The sequence below is a fragment of the Necator americanus genome, chromosome III, assembly GCF_031761385.1.
Source record: "Necator americanus strain Aroian chromosome III, whole genome shotgun sequence".
Lineage (NCBI taxonomy): Eukaryota > Metazoa > Nematoda > Chromadorea > Rhabditida > Ancylostomatidae > Necator > Necator americanus.
In genome coordinates, this window is record NC_087373.1 from 32338929 (window position 1) to 32353772 (window position 14844).

The 14844-nt window shown below is 38.2% G+C and overlaps 3 protein-coding genes across 3 annotated transcripts; all 3 read left to right on the top strand.

Annotated features, from left to right (window-relative positions):
- Nucleotides 1-5148: 5148 nt before the first annotated feature.
- Nucleotides 5149-7490, top strand: RB195_011678 (uncharacterized protein; the record flags this gene model as incomplete). The annotated part of the gene is made up of 4 exons (XM_013435574.2): nucleotides 5149-5205; nucleotides 5319-5438; nucleotides 5574-5681; nucleotides 7410-7490. 4 exons carry the CDS (start codon nucleotides 5149-5151, stop codon nucleotides 7488-7490), a joined length of 366 nt encoding a protein of 121 aa, XP_013291028.2.
- Nucleotides 7491-7641: 151 nt separating this feature from the next.
- RB195_011679 (uncharacterized protein) lies at nucleotides 7642-10411 on the top strand (the record flags this gene model as incomplete). The annotated part of the gene is made up of 5 exons (XM_013435575.2): nucleotides 7642-7755; nucleotides 8481-8597; nucleotides 9981-10059; nucleotides 10120-10269; nucleotides 10338-10411. The coding sequence occupies 5 exons, from the start codon at nucleotides 7642-7644 to the stop codon at nucleotides 10409-10411; spliced, it is 534 nt and encodes a 177-aa protein (XP_013291029.2).
- Nucleotides 10412-10631: 220 nt separating this feature from the next.
- RB195_011680 (uncharacterized protein) lies at nucleotides 10632-14465 on the top strand (the record flags this gene model as incomplete). Its single annotated transcript, XM_064193209.1, has 8 exons — nucleotides 10632-10734; nucleotides 11883-11990; nucleotides 12144-12271; nucleotides 12341-12463; nucleotides 12530-12640; nucleotides 12722-12789; nucleotides 12859-12984; nucleotides 14309-14465. The coding sequence occupies 8 exons, from the start codon at nucleotides 10632-10634 to the stop codon at nucleotides 14463-14465; spliced, it is 924 nt and encodes a 307-aa protein (XP_064050792.1).
- Between the last annotated feature and the right edge of the window lie 379 nt (nucleotides 14466-14844).

Below are 14844 nucleotides of genomic sequence, written 5' to 3' on the forward strand. Positions count from 1 at the left end.
GTTGTCAGAGCTGTCACATCTAAGCATTACAAGACTGTGTGTTTTTATTTTAAATAAAAGAAATTACCGGAGGTGACTTCGTATGAGTACTGAATGACCGTGGGAGCAAATTTTGTTTGCTTCATTGCTTGGATATTTCTCCTCCATTATCCCAATATTTTGAAGTCTCCGCAGTGCTAGGGAAAGGTAGCGACAAAAATTAGCTGATGAATGGATAACAAACCTTATCTTCAGAACCTGAAAAGAATGTATGAGCACTATGTAAAAGTGTAGAAGTGTGCATCTGGTAATTAGTTATTACGAACTGTATTGAAATGGGGAAAGGGTAAAGAGTGTCCCAGCGGATTCTCCACGAATGCCTCCGAGACAATAGACGTATGTTAATGCCCGTGGATACGCAAACATACCTCGATGAAACCACGCTGCAATCATTCACGAGACGCAGAGAACGTCTTATCTACTATACTAGCCAAATAGAAAAGCATTACACAGTAATAAGGAAATATGTTATGAAGAATGGTGAAAGTGGTCGAAATTACTGAATAAATTAAAAATAATCATGTTATATAATAACGGGATTATTCTCTCACGTGTGTTTGTGTGTGTGTGTGGATGTGTGTAACGAAATTCTAGAACACAGTTACAAGTGTCCAACGGCATTGGATAGGTGTGCTGGCGCCAAAAAGCCGTTAATTAGGGTGCGTCGGGTGCCACCGCGTCGAATTAGTGTGTCGATGCCAGAAAGCTGGGGTGGAACGGGTCCCACGGTGCCGCAGAGAAGTAGTACCGTGCGAAAAAGAGGTGAATTTGCCGAGAAGTAAACGAAACGCTGTGCGCATGAATACTGTTGCTGCATTTCACCCCTATATACGGTTCCGCATATTATTTCCCTTCACGTTTGCACATCATCAAACTGGTAACATCCTTTCTTCGGAAATTAAAAATATGAATGAAACCACCTTCTTAAATAGTAGCTAACAGTTTACATGATCTTCCATGGAACCCTATCTTTATCAGTACGATAACGACGTTTATGTATTTTCATGTTAGCAAATTATTCTGCGCTAATTGTTGTAGTAAAAGAGAAGAAAAGTCATGCTCCAAATTATGTTTCCAAATTTTTACGGAATCGAAGATATATACGTAGGTGTAAAATCAGATTTGAATACTCATCTGCTGACGCGTTCAGGTAGAAATCATCTCTTCAATTTATAATCATTTCGTAGACGCTTAAATTTATAAAATGGAGGTAGGAAAGAAGTGTCGTTAGAAGAAATAGAATTTTAATTTTTCGGGAAATTTAACTACCTTTGCTTTCTATTGATCAGTGAAGGGGGACGAGGAGTGCACAAGAAGAACACTGATGTCCGACTCTAGCTGGACGTTTAGACTAGTGTACTTAATACACGATATTTTTGGTGGTGGTCTATTAATAGATAGATGGAGCGAATTTTTTCAAGATATTACCCCACAACGTCTAGAAATCTTACCAAATGAACTTTTTTCCTAGATGTCATAGATCGAGAAAGTCTCTCTGTCCGGAAATAAATCACGCTACAAAAAAAAACTTAGGACTTAGAGGATATGGTCTTTGTCTCTGCTACTTTTGAAAACAGGAATATTCCGTTTTCGAGAAGAAAATCTTCGTATACGTAACTTGAAGCTATTAGATGCACCTTTCACTCATATTTCACGTTTGGATTTCTCTTGCCTCTGGTACGGTCACAAATTTGAAATCACATCAAAATCACATCAAAATGTGAGGATGACAATGGGATCACAAAATTCCAGTGAATCTGTCTGGTTCTCCAAAACAATTTAGTGGCTCCTTAATTATATTCGAGAAGATGCATGATGCAGCGTATGATTAGCGGCAGGTAAACAGAGTAAGCTGTTTAGGTAGTAAAAAAAGTGAATTTTTCTGGAATAGGTATCATCGCAATTTGCTCTGTTGAGGCGTGATCAGGGCATGCTTGAAAATCCGCCTTGATCTTCTTCACGTAACCCTCGAAATGATCAGAGAGAAGATGGCGTAGCGCAATGTATCGGCGTTTTTATTGAAACGGACAATTAATCTCGGAAATAAGTAAAGTTTGCGTTCAGCGTTATTATAGAGCACATTTCTTATCCAGTAATGATCAATTTTCTTATTTTCACTCAAAAAAGCAATTTCCGACAGCAATTACTCAACGCTGACGATGCTGGGGGACAGTATCATAAAAAAAACCTTTATGAGTAATTATCAAATAGTTAATGGTACAATATTAATCAGTAATTTCACTGGTATCTACAGTAGACATTACCCACTTAGATCTTGTTTAGTTACTGTTTTCTTCATGCCTTCCTTATAACACAAGGACAAAAGGTATGGAGTTGAACGGGACTTGTGGCTCTTTTTCAAGCAATCCGAGCAGATCAAGTTTTGCCAGGCACCGCATTGAGTCCTGTATTTTCTGATTTAGATTTTGCCGTAATGACGTCTATGCTGGTCAGCTAGCTTACAGTACCAGCTTCGGCATATTTTTCTTTCATTTCTCTTGAGATCTTCTCTTTCAATTTATTTTCTTCTTCTTGTTCGAATACATGGCTGGTTTCCTATATACGTTAATTTTCTTGCAATTCCAATCTTGAAGTCATTCAACTTCTGCTAGTCTCGTGGTAGATAATCCAAGAGTTGAGCAGTCACCAGACGAGGAAGAACAATCTCAAATACCACTTGGGAGTCCTTCTGACAAACGGAGAATACGCCGCCCAAGTCCCAAGCGGAACGCTCGAAGCCGTATCTTCCGGGCCGTTATTTACGGCAATTAGGAAGAAATGGACGGAATCACCTTCCCCCCTCCAAGTCTACCACCCCGTACAGGCAAAACCCACCTGAAACCCTTACCACCCCAGATTCGTGGAGTGATGCCTTTAAGCAGATGTTATTCGTCACCTCATGAATCCCAGGAGGAAGAGATTCCAGTATTTCTGTAAATTGGTTGTTTGGGGTGCACGAGTTCAGGGACAGACGGTGTCTGCCTATTCAGCAACCTTGTTGAACTGTTCCCTTCAGATAGATGAGGTTTCCTCACCGACAGCGACTCCGTTGGCAGTGTTGAGGGCAAGCGAACATCTCTCCATTTTGCCACTATCGTATCTTAGTGGAGCATAGGTATTCTTTCTCTCTTGTCTTTCTTCGGCTTTTGTTCTCCCAGGGTCTCTCAAACTTCTTTGCTCTTGATGTCCATTCGTTCTCGCAATCACGTTTCAGTTGTCATCGCAACTTTCTTCTCTGGCGCTTCTCCTGGTTCAGATCGCCAGTAATGCGGGCGACAGGATTGTATGTGGGTCTAATCTCCGCAGATACAAAGGTGAACTTCTTCTAAGCATCAGAACCGAGAGCGTCTTTTTTGCAGCAATACAACTAGTTAGAGAGTAGGCGTTCTTAAGCGTCCGCACTCCAATGTTTCTTTTTTTCTTTCTACATTCCTCGTCTTTCGGACCTGATATGTCGATCTTCGGTTGAGCTTGAACTCCTCGGCTTCTTTTTCGACGCTGACAACGAAACGGTCAAGATTTCGATCTCCTGCGGAATCACAACTTTTGCAAAACTGAAAAAAATCAGCTGCAAACGGCAAAGTGCTGTTTTATTTTTTCAAAACTATTCTCACACCACTTTCATCTACTTACACTCATTGACAATAAAAAGGAGTTCGATCGCCGCCGGGAATTTTCTATTCTTGCAAAATAGAAAAAACACCTAACACCGGTGCAGGATTCATTCGAATAGCATTTTAACATTATTTACTAATTTTAGAAGAACTTTTCTCAACTGGGCGTTGAAAAAACTAAGAAAAAAATTAAGTTAGAAACATCAAACTTGGACAAATTCTTACTGAAAAATTTGGATGAATGGACGAAATTTACAGTGAGTATCGTTATACAGAAGCTCGTGGGGCTTACTTTGCATTAATTTTACCCGTATTCGTAAGTCGTTTTTTTCAGCAGTAATTTGAAAATCCATCATTGTTGGACAAAAAAATATGCTCTTTAAACTCTTTGACGCAAAGTGCAAAATTTCACTTCTGCCAGAGATCGACCGTTTCAAGAAAAACAAAGGTGCATCTATACGTTAACCGTTCAGTATCACAAGAGGTTACATCAAAGAAATCTGTAATGCTTAGATTTGATGGTTATGAGAGCAACTTGATTTTTTAGAAGGATAAAAATTTTTAGGTAGCCACGGACATCCAAAACTATTCGTTTTCCATTTCATTTCAACTTTTATCGCGTTGTGTACTATGTATCATATTTATTTGAGTTTGGTTTGTCCTCACATCGACAACTAACTAAGAATACCGGATACTCGCTCGTTTTGATTTCTTCGCTCTTACTCAGTATTTTCTCTCTTCTTTGTGAATTTTTTTTTAAAACCCGACTCATTTTACTTCTCTCTATGCTCAGAAACAGTATAGAACGGTTTGTCTAATCTACGCACTCAGGATTTATCCTACTCCCAATGTCCTTCATTCGGTTAATATTTTCTCAAGCTATCTCGGACCAGAATGTGTCAAATTACTCCAGAAACGCCCTTTAGGAAATACTTGATACTATCTATCTTTTAAACATTCTGCGGTCCTTAATATATCTTGGATATTTAACATCGAGTAAAACCTCGTCCTTCCCTCTTTATTCACTTTACTTTTTTCCTCATTCGACCCCCCTCTTGCTCCCACACTTCCCTTACGACAACCTCGCCAAGAAATTCTCAACGCACGCTTGACCCTGTGCCCAGATATGATATAAATTTTTGGCGTAGGGCATGTGCAATGTTCGCATTTGCACAATTGTGGATGTGGCGTGTTCCTAGGAAAGTGTGTGAAAGTGTCTCACAGAGATGGACGGTGCACTTTTGTTGTATGTCTCTATTATCAACATTAAGTAATGTTTGACAGGTTGAAAGAATATTTGTCCATTTATTATTCCTGGCTTGGCAAGTTTCTGGAGTCTTGTTGTTTACCGGGATCAATCTCCTTGTTTTTCTCATGTCTTTATCCTTGTTGCTTCTAATCTTTCGTTCATCTTTCAATTGTACGGGTTGTTTCTAGTTCTTTACTCATTTTCAACACGCGCTTTTTCTTCTTCTTCTTCAGTGTCGTTTTAGAAATGCCTGCAGAAGTTCAAGTCCCACTAACAACGTATGAACGTCTTCAGAAATACCAGGTTTGCTATTTGTAACTTTTAAAGACTTCTGCCTCCTTTCCCGTGTGTTTGACCACGTATTTATGTACTTTAATTTTCTTCGACCCAACATTCGACTTTGTCCTTCCATTCAGAATCAATTCTCGGATGCCCTCCGCCATCCTGATTCCCCGGACTGGTTCAACAAGGAAATCAACGAAAAGTTGAAGAAAGACCTTCTCTGGGCAGCTCCATATGATGCACGCTTCCCGCAGGTTACACTGTTATACATTTTTTGACCGTCGTCTATTAACACTAACGTTCAACGCTTCTGTGATCTAGCTTCGATCTTCGATAATGTTCTTCTTTTTTTTTTTGAACTAGTTGTTCTCACTATATCAACTTTGTAGGTGCGTAAACAGCGCCAGTGCTTCGCTTACTACGTCGATTTCCATCGCTGCAATGAACTGATGGGAAGGGACTACAAACCTTGCAAATTTTTCCAAAATGTGTACAAGGTTAGAGCATCTTTGAACTTTTAGTATTCTTTGCAGTGTTTTAGATACTTTCACTACTTTGAGTTGTATCAATCACATCTATGTTCAATGGTGTATACTGTAGTCGAAAGTTTGGTTTGTGAAATCTGCTTAAAACTTTGCCGTTCAAGTCAAATTTATCTTGTATTGTTTTTTCCCTCTAAAATTGAAATTCTCGTTGGTTTAGAAGAGCATATCTGATGTTTATAAGCCCGTAAAAGCCCGTGCCTTGTTTGTTATTATCATGACTATTCCTATCCGTTATTCATATTTTCTTCGACACTATCTACACTAACTCCGAACTCTTTTCCACCATTACAGAGCATACAGAAAAGCGGAACGGCAAAGCGCTTCCGTGAATGTTCACCATTTTCCAACTTCTTTTGCCTAAATCTTGTTTTTTGATTATAGTTTGCATCAGAAAACTGTTCTGATCGCACTAGAGAGTCAAAAGGTGTCTTGCCTTAGGTATATTTTAATATAAAAAGTGTTCTATGGGAACTTGGCTCTGAATTCTGATATATGCGGTGTCTTATTGATTTTGGATGCACTGCACACGAGTTTCTCAATTGATTTTATTGGCTAACGTTTCGGCAAATCACCTTCTTCAGAACCTGAAATGGGTGATTCAATTCACAATCTAATCGATCAGATCCCTTCACAACTATTCAAGGAAACTCTGAAGTTATTTTTCAACCATTAACGTAGCGGCTACACCAGATGATCACTTCTTATTGGAGAACATTAGTAGCGATTAATCAGGAGAGCGATTGATTTAAATGTCCCATTCAAATCAGAAGAGCCTTTTGAGATATAGCAGCTGTGCGAGTTACCGGAAAATCGTGAGGTATTCTTCCTTGCGGTTCGTGTTATGGTTTTTGGCGTGGATCCAAAAGGCTTCCGGGGATTCTCGAGGCGTTTCAGATTCGTGTGATTAAGATTTGAGCCCTGATTTCAAAGTTGATTGCTGTTATATTTGATCGTCTTTTTTTTGTTCTATTGACCCCCGCTGTTTGATATAAATGTATAGTGATCGCCGTTTAACCAACTGTTCATCGCCGCATTTCATGCAGAAATCAGGCAAATTACACGAAGCTTTGAATTGTTCATCGGTATTTCCACAACCGAAACGGAAGAATGTCTCTCGTCTACGCGGGAACTCTTGCCTCGGCTCTACTGATTTGAATGAGACATAGAATAGCTGAGTAGTGAAGTCTTGTGAAGTGAAAAAACCAACCAACGGCAATCTACGAGTAAGGCCGTTCTTATGCGTCCTGCCTTCATATCCTCGAGTGATGTGCTGAAGAAAGCAAAAGAAAATGTATAGGTAAACAATCGTGAAGAGACTGACGAAAACTTGAATTTGATGACTAATATCGCGTAACAATTAAAACTTGAAGTGACCAAATTTTCTACAAATCCATCTTCATGAAAAATTAACTTGAACAACTTTCGCGCTAATCGGTTTTATTCTGTTTTATCCATTAAGTTATTTGCACAGTAATATTTGTGCGCTCCGATCTTATTTTCTTTTTCTTCTTAGAATTATGGATATACGAATGACTCTGATCTTCATGCAAATTCTTTCGATACTCTTATTTGACATGTGGTACTTTACTGATCATCTGTTCAGATCTCGTTATGGGATTTTAAGCTAGGATTCTGTTACGGCTGCTTGCTTTCTTTAAAGTGATTCTTACTCTTTTTAAGGACATCTGCCCTAACTTCTGGATTGAGAAGTGGGACGAGCTTATCGAAGAAGGCCGTTTCCCAGCGAAATTTGACCGTTAGAGTGTCGTGATTGAAGTTATATATAGTGTAGCTTTGCTTCAAGATAAATTTGTACTGTGTTCTGTTCATGTTGTGTTTCGAGGGGTTTGTGCCATTATCTCTGTGAAATGGGATATCGTCAGCTTTGTAAATAAACCATGTGAGTTCGCCTATGTATTCTAAACGTTGGATAAGACAGAACGGCGGCGCCGGACCAACGCGGTTCTTGACCTGCTTAGCAATTCGTCGAAATTTGCCAAGTGACGTCGCCGGATCGACATTGGCTGTAATTTCTTCGTTTGTTTTTGATTTTTTTGCTTTTGTTTTTGATTTTTCATTTTTTGTGTTCTTTTTTTTCGTATTTTTGTTATGTTTGTATTTGTTTTATTTATAATGTTATTCATTGTGTGCATTTGTTTTTGTTATAGAGATCTACATTTTATCTGTGCTGTTCTTGAGTTATTGTACTGCTTTTGTTCATGTTTCGCTTTTAAAATCTAGTTTAAAATCGTATTTATTTCTATGTTGATGTTCCTTCTATGTCCCTTCAAAACAAACAAACAAACAAAAAAGAACATTAGCATGAAAATAAATACATGAACAAAAACAATACAGTAACTTAAGAACAGTATAGACACACTATAGATGTCTATAGCAAAAGCAAATGCAGCAAACATATCAAAGGTATGAAAAAAGAAACATTCAAGACGAAAGAATTAAAAACAAATGCAAAAAAAAAATGAAAACAAACAAAAAATGCGACCAATATCGATCGGGATTACGCTACTCGCCAATAGTTGGGAAATCGCCAAGCAGACCGTTCGCATGCCGTCTGTGAGCGGTCAAAAATCCCGCAGCTCCAGCGCAACCGCTCGTGATACTACACCGTGTTTCATGTCGTTTTCATCCGATTACATGAAAATCAGTGGATAGATCCACGTCCACTATTCATATTATTTATATGCCTCGTCCACTAGTAGTTAATTAGTTGTTCATTCGATTCGAAAATAGATGGCGGAGACAACTCGGGTAAGCACCGAGGAGCTGGAAAGACGCGAGAAGTACTTACGTGCAGGCCTCCGTGAGGTTCATCCGTTAGATCCTTTCACATGGTCGTATCCAATGAAGGTAGGATCTTTTACTTCTCATTTTGCTTTGTTTACCAACAAAATATGCACAGTACCATACCTTATTCATCCCGTAGACCACCGAGGTATCGCTTACGATCTGCTGTTTCGACTCACCCGCAAATGCATGTAAAAAAGTAGATTTTGAGAGGCATTCATTGCTTTCTAGCTGTGGTGAACTCAAGTTTTCATACTGTTTTCTTTTATTTCCACAACCCTATTGAGATACGTTGTTGCGCATACAAATACTAAACCAAATAAGATAGAGTGCAAGTAGTTTTTTCTCCTAAGGTTTTCTTTATTGGGAGCCCCGGGCGTAACATTATCCTCAGAATTAGTACTATATCATGTTCTATTAATGCTCTGCTATTTTAGGTCGATGAAATTTTATTTAATATTATTTCCTGTAGATTTAAGTGTTTTGATTTATGAGGAGGATGTAGCACAGTCGGTAAGAGGTTCCGCTGTCTGCAAAATCGACCGGAGGTTCGATTTCGCCTTCGCGCCAACCAAATCTTTCACCTCTCCTGGGTCGATAAATTGGTAACAGAGTTGCGTGGGTTGACAAAAGCACTGACTTAATTCATTGACTACCCTTCCGTGCGTCATCCTATAGGCAGCACACGAGTTCATAAACCCGAATGTTCTTCTCTTAAATGAGTAAAGTTTCTCTTAAATGAGTTCTGAAGTAAAGTCGAAAGCATAGGCGCTTCTCAAACGGGTTAATTAACGCCGGACGCTTATCTTTTTATGTTCCTGATAAATTAAGTTTAATACAAGTAGAATGCGCCTATATAACAAAGAGTAAAGGATGACATTATAGTGATGTGTACAGTCGAGGAAAAAGAAAAAAGTTCTTTTTTATTGTAAACAGGTCGCAGTGGTGACGTATCCCATGCGGATTAATTAATGCCAGACACTCTATCCTTTACCCCTTATTTATGAGTGCTATTTGAGAAAAAAATCCAGGATAACGACACTTCTTTGAAATGGTTCGCAAAAAAGTTCTATGAACAGCAATCTTCTTCTCTTAAATAAAAGCGCTACAGCGGCTAAACTAAGGGAGGTTTTAGCGGGTTTTTATTTCCAAAACTAGATTACTTAGTGAAGTTCAAAGCATTCCTAACGTTGTTTTTGTAAAGATATGGAGCAAGCTTGTTTTCATAACAGTTTGTTACGTAATGGATTTTCCTCTGTGGGCAGCACTGTGTTTTACGGTCACAGGAATGTTAAAAATATAACTGGCATCCACCATATTCACTGGTGCACCATGCATTGTAGCATATTGAAGAAATCACATGTGACTCGCTATTTGGGTGCTCTGTGTACATTTGGACCAGATATAACATTTGTCGGTTAATTCTTTTTATAAACTCATATGTAGGGAGCTGGTGTTATGTTTGCTACGTCGATTCTCGGTTGTCATCTTTACAATGTCTGGAACAAGAGACCATATTACTACGGTGAGGGAATGTTAATAAATGTTGTCGAAAGAACAATGACAGGAATTATTTTTTTTCTAGCAATTGTTCCCCGTTTAATCGGAGTAGGAATCATGACAGCGGTGGGTTATGGCATGGGGTCTTTAAGAGAACATCATTACAAGACAAGGGATGCCGTCATTCAACACTATATTGAACTTCACCCAAAGGATTTCGACCATTTTAACGATAGTACGTATTTTATTTGATGCTTCGGAGTTGTTTTAGAACAAAGTAATGACACGGAGTCGCCTTTGCAGGGAATGGACGCCCGTTTTCGCAAATTCTCCTTCCATGGTATCCGCGCCGCACTCAATACACCAAGTATGACTAGTGAAACGAAAAGAGCATGTAGATTGATGATTCTGCAATTTTGTCATGTAAAGGGTCATGATTAGATAAATTTGTAGACTTTTTTAAAACTTCTTCGATTGTATATGGTTGCATCCACACATTACTTTTATTCCAAGATTTGATTTTCTTCTCAATTTTGCTATCCCAATATTTGATATAAGTTAGGAAACCCACATTTTCTGAGACAACTAATCACGAAAATGTTGGATGAAGCTGCGTCATCTGAATCCACAAGTGCGATAGCAAAGAAGAAAGAATTACTTATGCAACGATTACAGCAGAGAAGACCAGTTAAGCAGTCAGGTTTGTTATTCATTTTTCCTCCCCCTAGTAATAAGTCATTGGATAAAATAAGCAGAAAGTCAGAAAGAGCAGGAATTTTCCTGTGGACAAACTGATTTTGCAGTGCTATTATTGACCGCTTTTATGCGTCAGTTTACATACACTTATGCAAACCAAATGAACATTCTAAGTTCCTCAATATGCATGAGAATATGTCTTGAATGATAGGTTGCAAAGTTGTACTAAAAAAGTTAAACTCGCTGTATAGTCGGGTTAAAACGACAGGATGCTCAGTGTAGGAGCTGTTCCGCTGGAGAAACGCGGTTTTTGATCGTTCACATATGGCATGCTAGCGGTCCGCTTGGCAATTTCCAAAATTTTGCCAAGGGATGCAACCCAGATCGATATTGACTGCATTTTTTTGTTTTTATTTTTTGTTTTTCTTTCCGATTTTTCCGTCTTGAAATTTTCTTTTTTTTCCCTAATTTTGTTATGTTCGCTGTATTTGCTTTTGTTATAGGGTTATATTTTATATAGTTTTTATAACTATAGTATATCTATATTGTTCTTATGTTATTGTATTGTTTTCGTTCGTATATTTATTTTCATGCTAATGTTCTTTTTTGTTTGTAAACGAGAGAGGGTAGGCGAGGAAACAAAAAAAAAACCCTAACATAGAAATAAATGCAATTTTGAACGAAATTCTAAAAGCGAAACATGAACAAAAACAATATATTAGCTCAAGAACAATACAGATGCATTGTAGATGTATATAACAGAAGAAAACTAGGAAATATAACAAAAATTCGAAAAGAAAGACATAAAAGATGAAAAATTAGAAAAAAAGTAAAAAGAATGAAATCAACCAGAAAATTGCTGCAAATATTGATCTGGATGACGATCTGGATGGCAAAATTTGGCAAATTACGGAGCAAATCTCTCTTTCAGGCCATCTGTGAGCAGTCAAAAACCGCGTTGTCCAGTGCGACTGCTCGTGCAACTACACCGTGCTTCATGTCGTTTTAATTTGTCTATAATTTTTCGTGTGTAATTAAGTTATATTCGGACATCAGAGTAGCAGGTCATGAATGGTTCACTTTCATGCTCATTTACGTGGTGATTTCATCCTGGGTTGTTTCCTTAACCAGATAGTGCTTATACAAGTTCAGATATACAGCAAGCAAAACTACGTGAGGAGGAATTGACTGAGGTGCTAAATCGTGCGAGAGAACAAGCAGAGTCAGGAGTTGTAGATGAGGAAACAATCAAAACCTTAGGTAACTTCGTTTCTCCCAATTTCTTTGATTGTGCCCAAAGTATAGATTTTCACTGAAACTCTTAATTGGCCCCTTTTCTTTTTGTTTATAGTAAAGCAGTAGATTCACTGTTGATCCATTATCTTTTATGTTTTAATCAGAGTGTATTTTCAGAAGGATTTCTCTCCTTAGAATGTTGTGGATGGTCCGCAAGACGAATCCAAGACGTTTTGGAGCTGTTGCGAAAGGCTACTATACGCGCTGGCATTGAAGGTCCACAGAGCACGACGTTTTCTTTTTCGGTGAATTTTTGTCTTCTAGAAACATTTAAAATATGAAATGATTGTTAACATCATTATATTCTTCTTCAGGTCTCAAAAAAGCAAAAAAGCTCCATTACATCGGATAGTCCTAAGACGCAACCATCTGCTCCTTTAGAGGCACCATATATTCAAAAAGTTTCTTCTGATAACGCAATCAGTTATTCAGATTTGGTAAAAATAGTCTTTTTCCATAACATTGTCTGCTTAGGTATATATGATAACTGTGAAACTATTCAGACCGGCGAAAATCTAATTATCACGGGTAAAGATGGAAATGATGTTAAATTGAAAGGAATCAAAAACTGCCAACTATCGTTTGTTTTTCGTCCTTCTACAGTTCATATTCAAGTCAGTCATATGTGTTTTATTTCCATCGAAGAAACGAACAGATGATCTTCAACACCAGCTCTTCAAACTGCTACTATTTAGGGATTGTGCGACTCCAAGCTGGTCTTTCTCCCTGTTGAAACATCCATACTTATGTATGATTGCTCAAGGTGGGTTTAAGTATATCCTTGGTTACGTGTCATTAGATAAAACCGACTCCCAATCGCTTTTTCTTCTAGGTCACAAATTTTTGCGAGCGCTCAACAACTACGTATTCATACGTCTAATGATCTTCGCCTTCATGTTGGTGTTCGTGCAGCTGTTATAATTGAGTCTTGCACTAACATTCAAATGTCTCCTTACAGGTAAGCAATAGTACGTTATAACGCAATAGTATGTTGTTTTACATTCCAGTTCCCTCATTTATCAGCTATTTTCTAGCTAAGGTATTCCTATTCACTTTCAGAACTTGTTTCTGCTGCATTACTTTATTTATTTTATTTTTTGCTTTGACTCAAAGAATATTGTAATGGTTTTTTTAAATGAAAGCGTAGCATGCACAAACTCCGAGGTCTTTCTTATTGGCTTTTCCGCTGGGACCTACGATATGGAAAAGAGCCTTTTTTCTTTTACCTGACTGTGCACATCACTGTCATCCTTTATTCTGTTTGATACAGGCGCATTCTAATCATATCTGGATGTTTCTCCTCGATTCTTTTTCTTCCCAGTATCTTCGTATTCTTCCGATAGGTCTATGAAACTTTTCTTCTCAAGATGTACACTGAAGTGTTTTTTCTAAACTTAATTTAATTTTACCAAAAACATAGAAAAATAAGTGATAAAGTGTCCGGGGTTAACCAATCTGTTTGGGAAGCGTCTATGCGTTCGACTTTAGTTCAGAACCGTTTTAGGCTTATGAACTCGCGTCCTGCCTATAGAGTGACTTACGGAGGGGTAGTTGATGAATAAAGTCAGTGGTGTTATCCTCCCAGGCAAGTCTGTTACCAATTTATTGACTCTGCAGGGATGAAAGGTTTGGTTGGCACTAGGGCAATTCGACCCGTCGACACACCCTCCCTACCAAACAAGTAGTCATTCATAGTCAGATCACCTGGCTGGCTATGGGTGAGACTCATAGATAAAGAGAAATTTTGAACTTTCACAATCTTTTTGTGTTTTGAATGGCGATGTTGCACATCTTCTCTTTGGTCCCCACTTGATTAACATCTCCATCACAATCGAAGAAAAACTCCTGCTTCTATCATATTGTTCCTGTGGCATGACTCCATTCTAGAGGACGTGCTTGTTTTATCGTACCAGTCTCAGAGCAAGCTGTTTTATACTCTCGTTTGTTGCAAAACTACTATTTTACTTCTCTGCCACATTGGCGATTCATAAGCAACTATAATAGACTAACATTTATCACTTTGTTTCAACAGTCGTTCTATTCTCAGGATTTATTTCCAGTCACCTTTGTTGTTCTCAAATTGCAAAGTGATGCTGTGTTATTAGTACTTGCGGGATACATAGCAACGATTGTCAAAGCTTTTTGCGACATTTCATCTTTTTTCCTCTACTCTTTCTCTACGTTTTTCATTTGGTAGTTTTCGAGCTTTCAGTCCTACAAATTTCTTTATCGAGCTTTCTCTGGATCATATCTTTGACACTTCAGAGCCTTTACTATTTCAGAGTGGTTTTTAACGGAGAGCCTGTAGAAGCTCCACCAGGTGACGCATGGAAGCGACCGAACGACTTTGATTGGTTAGCTGAAGGTCAGAGTCCAAATTGGAAAATCGCTTCAGAAGGCGATTGGGAGACAGCAGTGATTAATTCCACAATGCAATGATGTATACAGTGTGGCACTCTTTAAATATGAATTCATTATTAATACATTATTTTATAACGACTCACATTAATATGATTAAAAAGAAGTAGTGTAAGTGAGATCAACGCACATAATAAAAACAATCATAGAGTTATAAGTCACCGTGGCAGCTTTAACATGGAACAAAAATAATTAGAAAGTAGTTCGGCACTCCACCATAAATTTGAGGAATGAGAAACGTTTGAGGAATTCCCAACTGCTCTTTACAATAGCATAATCTGATATAAGCAAGGTAGCTCAGGCAACAAGCATTAATTACAATGTCCTTCCAACATAAACTAGTTAAAAAAAAAACATCCCGCTTTTAATGCCCGCCTTTCTTGCAAAATCACTTTCTTCA